The 12,014-nt window shown below is 32.4% G+C and overlaps 2 protein-coding genes across 4 annotated transcripts; both read left to right on the top strand.

Moving 5' to 3' along the window:
- Positions 1-1,842: 1,842 nt before the first annotated feature.
- On the top strand, positions 1,843-7,501 carry LOC110794241 (uncharacterized). Of its 3 annotated transcripts, none has more exons than XR_008921530.1 (7): positions 1,843-2,093; positions 3,490-3,601; positions 3,688-3,743; positions 4,244-4,360; positions 5,226-5,483; positions 5,585-5,848; positions 7,233-7,501. XR_008921530.1 is itself a non-coding variant. In XM_056829125.1 (7 exons), exons 2-5 carry the CDS (start codon positions 3,535-3,537, stop codon positions 5,422-5,424), a joined length of 357 nt encoding a protein of 118 aa, XP_056685103.1. In that variant the 5' UTR covers positions 1,843-2,093; positions 3,490-3,534; the 3' UTR covers positions 5,425-5,483; positions 5,616-5,848; positions 7,233-7,501. The 3 variants fall into 3 exon arrangements, 2 of the variants coding, with proteins under 2 accessions (XP_056685103.1, XP_056685102.1); XM_056829125.1 differs by having other exon boundaries at positions 5,308-5,483; positions 5,616-5,848; XM_056829124.1 differs by having other exon boundaries at positions 1,847-2,093; positions 5,308-5,483.
- Positions 7,502-9,960: 2,459 nt separating this feature from the next.
- On the top strand, positions 9,961-11,109 carry LOC110794244 (uncharacterized). Its single transcript, XM_021999196.2, has one exon. The coding sequence runs from the start codon at positions 10,102-10,104 to the stop codon at positions 10,753-10,755; it is 654 nt and encodes a 217-aa protein (XP_021854888.2). The 5' UTR covers positions 9,961-10,101; the 3' UTR covers positions 10,756-11,109.
- The last annotated feature ends 905 nt before the right edge of the window (positions 11,110-12,014 follow it).

Below are 12,014 nucleotides of genomic sequence, written 5' to 3'. Positions count from 1 at the left end.
TGGTGAATTCCGCCAAAACTCGGGGGTATTTCATGAAAAATCCGAATATTTTAAAGCGTTAAATGATTAATTTTATATATTATTAGTTATTTTGAAGAAATAAGTTTTACTAAAATGAAAAATTTTATCACTGAAAAATAGATAACTTTTACATATATATGCTTAACTTTTAAGCATTTTGAGTTAACTTTTACTCTAGTGTACAATATTTATTGTATACCCATTGTAAAAAAGAACTAGATTTTAGCCCGTGCGATGCACGGTTTCTATTAAATTGTTACGTTAAAATAAAACTCCTATATATATCAACTGCTATATTTATATTAGATTAGATTGGTTTTTTTTATTTTATTTTTGATTTAATTTCATTTTAGATTTTTTTAAATTATTACAGTGTTTGATTTTGGATGAAATTGTATATAAGAAATATTAATAATTAATTAATAAAAATATCTACGTGGCATCTAATTATTTATCTACGTGGCATTCGACTTTTCAATTCAAAAATAATTTTGAAGACTTATTTTTCATTGGCCGAAACCATTAGATTTCCTACGTGGCGCTCTAATATTGGATTAATGTTTATTTTGGATTGAATTTTATTTTAGATTAGTGTTTGATTTTGGATGAATTGTATTTTAGATTTATTTTTTAATTATCAAAGCGTTTGATTTGGGATGGAATTGTATATAATAGTAATTAACTAAATAATTTAAATATCTACGTTGCACCTAATTAATTATCTACGTGGCACTCGATTTTTTTAATCTAATATATATATATATATATATATATATATATATATATATATATATATATATATATATATATATATATATATATATATATATATATATATATATATATATATATATATAAAGGAGGCATATTTGCTGAAATATTAGAGCGCCACCTAGGATTACTAATGGTTTTGGCCAATTAAAAAATAAGATTTCTAATTTATTTTTGAATTAAAAAAATCGAGTGCCGCGTAGATAATTAATTACGTGCCACGTAGATATTTAAATTAATTAGTTAATTAATTACTAATATATACAATTCCATCCAAAATCAACGCTCTAATAATTAAAAAATAATCTAAAATAAAATTCATCCAAAATCAAACACTAATCTAAAATAAAGTTCAATCCAAAATCAAACATTAATCCAATATTAGAGCGCCACGTAGGAAATCTAATGGTTTCAGCCAATGAAAAATAAGACTTCAAAATTATTTTTGAATTAAAAAGTCGAATGCCACGTAGATAAATTAGGTGTCACGTAAATATTTTTATGAAATAATTATTAATATTTATATACAATTTCATCCAAAATCAAACACTATAATAATTAAAAAAATAAATCTCAAATGAAATTCAATCCAAAATAAAAAAAATCAATTTAATCTAATATATAAAATATAGCAGTTGATATATGTAGGAGTTTTATTTTAACGCAACAATTTAATAGAAACCGTGCATCACACGGGCTAAAGTCTAGTTCAAAAATAAATTAGAAATCTTATTTTTCATTGGTCGAAACCATTAGTAATCATAGGTGGCGCTCTAATATTTCAGCAAATATGCCTCCTTTATATATATATATACTCCCTCCATTCTTTTTTGATCTTCCTGTTTTTATAAATGTCGTTCTTATTTGATCTTCCTGTTTCTATTTTTGAACATGACTTTTTACCATAAATTTTCCCACCATCCCTTATTTAATTCATTCACATTTCCTTATTCACCCACCCAACCCCACTTTTATGATTTTTTATTAATTTAATAAAAATATTCTCTCATCATTTTGGAATGGAGAGATTTGTGAATAACAACAGACCCGTCCTTTAACATAACGGGTCTCTTTTTTCATTCATTTCCTGGCGTCAAATTTCCGCAAAACCAGATTTCTCCCTAGCTTTTGTTTTTACCTCTTCTTCCTGGACATACAAACAAGTAAGGCAACCATTCGCGAACTCATCGACGAACTCACCACCACCACCGGAGAATCTACCACCGGAGAACTACGTTACGATTGGCGACTTCACTACCACCGGCGACCTCAACACAATCGCTAGCGAACTTCAAATTTAGGTTTTTGTTCTCATCAATCTCTTTTTTCTTTAATTTTTTTCTTTCAAATTTCTGAATTTCATGTGGTTTATTCGATTTTTGAATTCAATTTGTATTTTTTTTTTTTTTTTGAGAGAATTCAATTTGTAATTTCTGCTACGAGTTTGGTTTTTTCCTGAAATTTTCAACCACGAAGTTTGTGTTTCCCCTAAATTTCTGAAATTTCAATTGATGGAAAGGGTTTCACCACTGTTTGTTGGAATACTGTTTTTCTAGAATTTCTGTCACTGAATATGTTTGAACTTTCAGAACCTCCACAACATATTTATGGTATCAAGACTTGGGTGTTCATGGTTTGCGCCCAAGTATCAGACTCACTTTTTATTTATTTTGTTTTTATTTTGTAGTTTCAAGTACTGTCAAGGCACACCTATGTTTGAGTATCTAGTATCGAACAAGGGAACCCACTATTTTGCATATAAATGGATACAAATCTGGGTAAAATTATAACCTTGTAAACCGGAAATGTCGAGCCTTGTTTGATTCAAAGTGATGCACACATAGCCACCCTCGACTCAACTGGACTTAGTTGAATAATAGTTAAGTGTAAAGAGTAAAGCTAATTTATTCTTTTTCAATCCCTTTTGTAAAGTGTATATGAGATTTGGGACGGGTTTGTAAAATATTGAATTTTAAGTGATATATGACATAAACTTGTTTGATTTGAAGTTAAAGTTGTAGGGGGTGGTGTAAAATCTGTGGGTCTTTTCATGAATAGTATGGTGTTTATGATTTTGGTTTAAGCGTGTTAGATACTATTGAGTTTTGGTCTGTATGGCAGAAAAGGTTTAAGCACCTTTCAAATGGTTGGGACTGTTAATTGAGTGATTTAGTATGTCCTAGGATAGAAATCGAATATCATGTATTGTTCATGTACCAGTGTCATGTATAGGCAGGTGTTTGTGAAGATTGCTAGAAAGTGCTTACCTCTTTGTTTTCCTTCACATTGTCAATAATAAGTTCGGCGATTTCTAGAGACAGTCTCGCAATTGTGTACTAATTTCCTTGATATGGTGATATTAGACGTATTATGACAATTATTGTATGTTCGTGATCTGAGAAATTATATATCAAGGATGATGATTGTTCATATGTGTAAATTTTGGTTGTGGTAACAGCGAACTATGGCTTAAACTTTTTGTTTTGTTTATTGGTTGGAAGAATTCATGCTGGTTGGGAGTATTTTAAGCCACTTCTAACCATTCACATGTTTTGACATTATTGACTAGTTTCGTTAAATCATTATTTTAAGTCTTTCACAGTTTATCTTTTGCCTTTTCTTTTTGCCTTTCTTTGAGATTTTGGTACTTTGGTAAAATGATGCCTCTTGAATAGTTTTTTTCCCCTCTTGTCACAGCTTGTGGTGCTAGATACTGATAGGAGCATACAAGGGAAGCTGTACATGACAGGATCAAACGTAGAACCAGATGATGTAGATATCATTACACCATCGAGAAAGTTGTTCAAAGGTTTTAAAACAAGACTCTATTGTTTGTGGCATTGTTACCTATATGGCTATATGATTTTGTGTTTATGTCTTATTTGTTGGTCACAGAGGCTATTCCATACTTGCTGAAGGATACTGAGCAGTGGTTTTTCTCCCGCTCATTGGTAAGACATCATTCTCATTAACTCTACCCCATTTTGTTTTCCTTGTCCTTGATCATCTTAATGTGTTTTCATGTATTAACATTGAGAGCATAGAACCCCCTTTCCAAAAATTAACCCTCGTAGTTTCGCACATCATCTTGTCATCAAATTGTTTCAAAGTGATGCATATATACATAGCCACCCTTGACTCAACTGGACTTAATTGAATAATAGTTAAGTACTCAAGTGTAAAGAGTAAAGCTAATTTATTCTTTTTCATCCCCTTTTGTCGTGTTTTAGTTAATGTTTTCTCTAATAACTAGTTGTTTCTGACTGACAGTAGTTTTAGAGCTGAAAATGTTGTTGATATCCAGAACCCCCCAGAGTGGTACTTTTGTTCCTGCTCACTATGAACTAGATATTTTATTTTATTTTATTTTGCCTAGATAAAAGTTATGTCTTATTGTTGCTAACTTTGTTAAGTTTATAATCTGAAACATGTCTTATTTGCCTATTCACAGGTGTTTAATGGATACAATGGTGTGATTGATAAAGAAGTCCAGTTCCTATCACATGACCCTGTAGGTGGCCTACTAGATCTACCCATTGATCCATCTGCTGGTATTCGTTGTGCAGAGGTACTACTTGAAATTTTTTTATGTTTCTATGAGATGATTGGATCTTTATCACATCAATATCTTTCATTTGTATGAGGTGTTAACACAATTAAAAGTTGTTTTCTGTGTTTGTTCTTTTCTTGCGGATATATTATGGTATGTGCACAAGCTGTAATTTTCTGTACTCTGTAGCTACCTCTGCTTGAAATGTAGCTATACTTTTATATGTGGTTGTGTGTGTATAGTATAGCTGCTAAATTGCTTCTGTCACGTTCTCAATCCGTGCTTCATTACTTTGAATGAATATCTTCAATCTTTCTCCATTTAACCAGTTAATGAAAGGTTCTGAGATGTCCATTTATTTCTCCATTTACCCAGCGTAGTGAAAGGTTGTGAGATGTTCATTTACTTTTCTATTTAGCTTGGTGTTCTGTGATTTGGAAACTGAAGACTTTGTAGTTTGCCGGCGTGAGTCTTTACTAGTTACAATGATTCAATGCAGTATAGTTTCAATTGGATGAAATGCTAACCGTGGTGTTGTTGAAAATTCAGTAAACATTGGAATGAAATACATTGAAAGAGAGATAAAGGTAACTGAAATCTCTGTCAGTTGTTGTTGGGTATTTCAATCTCTGTCAGTCGCTGTTGTGTTTTCTTCTATTACCGTTTCCCATTTGCAGACTAGAACCTCCCCTGGGGCATTGGGATAAGGTAATTTTCATGATGCTGTATGCATGCGAAGCTGATCTGCCTAATCCCATCTTTTAGGACCATGCATCAGGCTACTTGGAAATTAGTAATGAAAAATGTTGTGTCCAGTTGTTGAGGAGGCCTGTGATGACCTTTCCTAATATTATTTGTACATTGTTTGACTTCACATTCACAGTGATATGTATAGAGTCTGAGGCCGACCTTTTCAGTCTAGCAAATTTCTTGAAGTGCTTATATTGCTTATGGTTCTGAAACAGAAGCTCAGAAATCGAGAAATCCTTCTGTGCATCAAGAGCATCAGGTTCAGACTGAGGTCGAGGTGTACCATGTTTCTTTGCCTCACACAGACCCTACTAATCAACTTGAGGGTATAACAAGCCATGCACATCAGAGTAATCATTTGGATATCACAAGTAAACATACTTTTCCCGAGGTATTTAGCATTTAATATTTTATTCCGTCAAAGTGATATACTTAAATATCTATTTGTATAGTATATGTACACGAAATTTGATTATGTTTCATAATTCATAGGGCTGAAGTCATTGTTGTTTGGCTATTGAAGGCGGCGACAAAGGGCTTGTAATAGTTGCTAATGGACAGGTCTACGTACAAAAGACAACAGAAGTGATCAATAATCATGGACGATCAACGCCACCTGGTCACTATCGAGTCAGTATCACAGAAGAGATTGTGCCTCATCCTAGCTTGCCATGTCCAAATGACGAATTACAGTATGTCTGTGAAGCTAAGAACATTTATACTTCTTGGCCAATTCACTCGTTTCTTCCAAAAAAGGTATTATCATTAAAATTTGATGTTTAATAATGCGCAGATAATTGATTTAAATTGTTGGGATGTTATGGGGTGAATGGAGAATTCGGATTAGATTATCTAGATATGCTACTATGTGGTGAATTATGTTGAGATAATGCTGAAACTTTGAGGTATAGTTGCCTGTCTATCAGGCATACACTGCCATGTGAATGTTGTTTTCTTGTAGCACTATAGTCTCCTGTCTCTGTTAGAGGTCATTTGGTTCGAGTTTATGCTGCACATTAGTTATAATATACTAGATACATACGCAATCATCTCGGTCACTAAACATCGATAGTTTCCGCCTTAGAGCTCACCTCTGTTGCTTCTTTGGTTCTTAGATCATAGATATCTCGTGATAGAAAGTCAGTTGTAGCAATCTAGCAATGTCTATTACCTAAGAAAATAGTCTGACTCGAAAATAAACAATCACAAAAAAATCAGATTCCAGTTTTCAGAGGTAACCGTCACTAACAGTACTAAGAGAATTGAGTAAATGGACTTTTACAGTGCTGATCCTGAAGCTAGATTTTTTTTTCCGCCAGATCATCAATTGAAACTGTTTCTTATACATTCTGTTCAAGTGTCAGTATATTATCCTAAACCTTGAAAGTGCGACTTGCCTTTAAAAAAAATTGAACATCTAAACTAAAATGGTTTAGATCGAAAGCTACTGAGTACTACTGATATTCAACTATGTTGTGAAGCATTGCACGACAATTTGTGTAAAATTTTCTGTGACCTTTCACTATAGACTCTAGCATATAAGCTATGCAAATTATCATCCTTGAAACAGTGAACATGCATAGCTTCTTAGACTAAACCTTCGTATTTTTCACCTTATTTCCTCTCATCAGAACTTATTATCCCTGATTTGAAGTAACTTATCCTTATCTTTTTAGCCCTCGCCTGGACTTAGTTGAAAAGGTTGGTGGTGAATTAAACTTGGGAAGCCCTTATTACTTATCAGTTATCCCCAAGACCCCAAGTTTCTTTAGATCAAAACCAATAAATCGAATAGTTATTTGAAGACCAGTAAGCTTCTTATTAGAAGAAGATTCTACCTCTTTTGAAGGGTTTAACTTCAAGGGCAAGGGTTTAACTGATGGGGGGCAAGGAACTTGGGGACAGTCAGTCACATACATTGATGTCACCTTGATTGTTTCAAGTGATTGTTTTGGATAAGTGCTAAATTTTATTGACAATAGTTCTGATAGAATGCAAAAATAGCTATATAGATGGTACTGCAAATTTCAATTCTGATAGAAGGCAAATTTCATGACTGCAAAATGCCTTCCTATAATGAATTATGCATGTGCTAGAACTAAGCATTTGCTAAATTAATAATTATGTCACTTTTTTACAGTTTTCTCAAGAAACATTCATCGGAAAATGTTGATGAGGTTAGAGACATGTGGGCCGAGTATTTTCTCAAGCAAGAAGCAAATGAAGAAAACAAAGATGATGGTATGGAAATAACTCCATGAGTTTTGATTGGCAAATTGGTGTGAATGATTAGATTTTAGAACTTTTTGTTTTACGTTTTTGGAAATTACAATTAATGTAAAATTTTTGCGTTTTGAGCATTACTTTTGGGAAATATATTTTTTGGTAATAATACGGATTATTATGGAATGTTTATTGAATAATTATAAAATATTATAGCAGCAGGTGGTTTAATACAATTGATGAATGCAGTAACTACAGGTTTAGCATGTAAATTACAGGTATAAATATCCGCTATTACCGATTTTTTTTTTAAAAAAAATTATAAATGAAAAGAGACCCGTTATTCGTAAAGAGGGCTCTTTAGGTATAATACTAAAACATTTAAAGAGGCCCCATATCTTACATATGAGGTCTGAGCTTATTAGAAAAAAAATTAATAAAAAAATCAAAGAGACCCCATATCTTACATATGGGGTCTGAGCTTATTCGAAAATAAATTGATAAAAAGTTCAAAGAGATCATTTTTTTATATATGGGGTCTTAATTTCTTAAATAGAAAAAATAAAAAATTCAAAGAGACTCCATATCTTAGGGTCTGCATGTTTTTAATAAACATCTCATATCTTACATATGGGGTCTCTTTCCCTTCTAAAATATTTTCTCTTTACTTTACATAAGAGACCCCTTTTCTTATACGAAGGGTCTCCAACTTTTAATAAACAGACCTCCTTTCTAAGACCTTAGAGGAGGTCTCTTATGCCTTTTTGGACGGGTCTCTTTGCCCATTTTTGTAATATCAATTTGAAATATCACACGTAGTATGACATGTCACCATCGTGACACGACTTAAATGTCGCAAGTTGCAACCTTTATCACTTTGCTTGTTTAAATCCCCATTTGTGGCAAGGCTTATCTGTTTGGTCCTAGTTTCTGGGTTTTGTCATCGTCGATTTAGATAATACTACAGTATATAAACTATCTAGGTGATAACCTAATTGTATTATAATACGTACTCCTCAAGATCAATGAAATTTTCCTCTCCTCCATAAATGGACGTAACTAACACATTGTTAGTGAACCACGTTAAATTATGTGTTCTTTGTTTACGTACTTAATTTATCTTTCTTACATCGTCATAACAATTTGTTACACACTCACGCATCGGAAAACTTTTCAACATTAAGGATATGAGCTCTGTTTATCTTATTTCCACTTATTTCAAGAAAAATAAGATCAAGATCAAATAAGTTCAAATGAGTCAAAGTCATGAAAGATGAAGGTTACCCAAATACGATTTACAATTAAAATAAGTTCAAATAAGTGAGCATCAGGTGAATAAAACAAACCTAATCAACCATTAATAGAACATATAGTTATACTTTCTTCTAAGTACATTAGCTATTAAGGCTCTGCTTTGTTCGACTTAGTTTGATTTATTTCTAACAAAATAAGTTAAGTTCAGTCAAGTTCAGATAAGTTAAGTTAAGTTTAGATAATATAAGTTCGGCAAAAGTAAATTTTTTTAGACATTTTCACGTACACACAAATAATTTATTTCAGACAAATAAGTTGTTTTCATATAAAATAAGTTTAGTAAGTTCAGATAAGTTCAATTAAATTCAGATGATATAAGTTTAGTTAAAATAAATCCAATAGAACGAAGCCTAAAAATCTTCTTTGTACATTATTTTATTTATTATTTTATCTATCTACATGTCTTGCATCGTACTTAATACGTTGAAAATTATTAGGTTCACCTGAATGCACCATAAACCGACTGTTGATTTTTGCCGATTAAATTATGAGGTATCTTTTTTTTTTTTTCCTCGTATCAGACTACAGATTATAAGTGGTTGATATTATTTTTCCAAGTTGAAGAGAAAAAAAAGCACAATTATGTTCATCCGATATTCCGATCAAACCCTCAAAAAATGATGGAGTGACCCCCTTATGTGTAGAGCCACTAGTTTAAACAATATTAATTGTACTCATGCATGAGTGGTCAATCACCACCATTAAGGAAGCTGCAATTGCAAAACATTATCATTCTTCCATATAATTTAAACAATTGAATTCAAATTATGTTAGTTGGTTCTTGTACATCTAATCTAATCTTCTGATCTAATAATAAACTAAACACAACTGATCTGGCGTACGTGTGGGTTAATCTTTACTGCCTCGACCGTCGATCTAGGAAACTTCAGCTAAATTAGTCAATTAATTTACAGAGACAAAAATTTGCTCTTTCTAGGAAGGTCAATGCCATTTAAGTTTGTAATTATGCAAGATTTTAGATCACCCATCCTAGCACAGATCTTGATACCCTCAATTATAATACTAAAATCTTTACTCCAAAAACCAATATTCAACACTCATCCCAATTTAATTATCACGCTGTAATTTCCATGTACGTTAGTCATTCCAATTTAAAATTCACGTTTCTTTAATGATATATTCGAATAAATTAATCAAATACACGTAGTAGATAAATCGATCAATTACAAGAACTTAGCGCATAAAATTTTGTACAAATGTTAGTGCAACAATTAAATTAGAACGGTGTTGACGAAGTATACTCTAATATCGATCATATGCTTAGTCATATATTATATGGTCCTACCTCATAAAATTTGCTCCCTCCCACTCCCACTCCCACTCCCTTCTCTCTCTCTATCTTTATATACCTCACTTTACTCCTATTCGATCTAGCTAACAACTACCAAGAGCCCAACCAAATACACAACCCAAAAATCATCCTACTATTCACTCAAAAAATTAGAAAAAAAATGTATCAAATAAAAGAAGATGATAAGTTGTTCTCAAAATTGGTAACAAAAGAAAGTTCAATGGCTAATCCATCATTTAGAGTGTATTATGGTGGTAATTCGGTAGGTGTGCCTTTCGTTTGGGAGGCGAAACCCGGTACACCAAAACATACAAAGCACACTGATTACTCAAAAGAAGAAGAAGAAAACAAGCAATACCTCCCACCACTTACTCCACCACCTTGTTATTACCTTAAGCAACCTAACAAGTTGCCTACTAATGGTAATAGCAAAAGGTCTTCAAGTAGAATATTTCTAGGTAATTTGTTTTTGTTCCCTAAGAGTATGCATAGGAGGCAGATCTCGACCACATCGTCGTCTTCCTCATCTACATTGTCTTGTCCTTCATCGTCGATGTTAGTATCAGATGCATCGACGATGAGGAGCTCCGATGAAAGCCGGAATCTGAGTCTGAGTTTGAGTTTGAGTTTGAGCCGGAGTGGGAGTGGGAGTGGGAGTGGGACTAGGAGGAGGAGGACGTTGTCGAGTCCTGGATCATTGTTTGACTTCCTTGTCAATGGAGATCAAGAAGATGTTGAAGAAGAAGATATGAGAAGTCCTAGATCGGTTTTCTGCTTTGGGCTTGGTTGTAGTAGGAGGATCCGTAGTTGTTGACTATTTTAAGGTGTGGCTTGTCGCATGCAATCAACAAAAATAACCATGGAAATTAAACATGCCCACTTAATTTATATTTTAGTAAAATCTTGTCTACCTTTGTTAAATTAGTTCTTAATATGTAGATGCAAACAAACTAGACTTCTTTTTTTTCACCTTAATTAATTAGCTTTCTTTTATAATGTACTTTTGTTTACATGTTTTTTTTGTTGATTGTAGGCCTTAATGCCTTATTACATGTGAGTTGTGAGTTTGTGACGCGAGACAGAGATCTCAATGTTGTACATTATTGTAGATCTGAATCATATACTTCATCTGTATTTATTTAAGTGATATACTTATCTTTTCCGGCCATATTTATTTAAGAGATACACTTGCCCTTTTTAGTAACTTATCAATCCCACCATCTAATTAAATAATATATCTACACCACACCCCCACCCCTTCGCTCCCTAAAATGACATGGTCCCCACTTGTTTTTCTCATTAAAATATCTATTCAACATCACTTGTTTTATTACTTTATTTCATTCAATTCTTTTTCTTAATACATGTGCCCGACCAAATGTATCTCTTAAATAAATACGGAGGGAGTAGTCGAAAATGAAGTAATTTTCTAATACAACAACTCCCCTTAATTTGTAGAACATTTTTTTTCTTAACACGACCTTTGTTGTTCCGTTAGAGTTCGATTTGGCCATTTGGGTCATATTTTAGGGACACTGATTTTGGTACATGTCTATTACTTTAAGTGAGTAGAGTACAGAAAATTGTGTTCTTATGTTAGGTGTGCCATGTTCAGAATTACTTTTCATATTTATTGTGCGTCGGTCTTCTAGTTTGATTTATTATGAACAATTAATATATTTTCATTAGTCACATTAAGTTTTAATCTGTAGGTGTCATAATATTAATGGTTACCAATTTAAGTCTAATAGGATGACATGTTTTTGATTCATATACTCCGTACATTTTAAACTTGGAATGTTCATGTAATATCTAGTATGCGTGTACAATACAGGCATGTTATGTAACATTTGTCTATTTTCTCATCTTAAATGACTTGAAATTAAAATTAATGGGTTATAACTTAATTAATTGGTCGCTGGAAAATATTAATTAGTAGGCCTTTAAAGAAAGTAAGTGATTTTCGTATAGCTTATTAACAAACAACTCGTGTACGGTACAATCAAGACTATACTAACAAAAAAAATAGTCTTAGTTATACTGATTGTATAATCAAAATTGGGTTTGATGGAA

The sequence above is a fragment of the Spinacia oleracea genome, chromosome 5, assembly GCF_020520425.1.
Source record: "Spinacia oleracea cultivar Varoflay chromosome 5, BTI_SOV_V1, whole genome shotgun sequence".
Lineage (NCBI taxonomy): Eukaryota > Viridiplantae > Streptophyta > Magnoliopsida > Caryophyllales > Amaranthaceae > Spinacia > Spinacia oleracea.
Note: the sequence above shows the minus strand (reverse complement) of the source record. Positions and strands in the feature narration are given on the sequence as shown.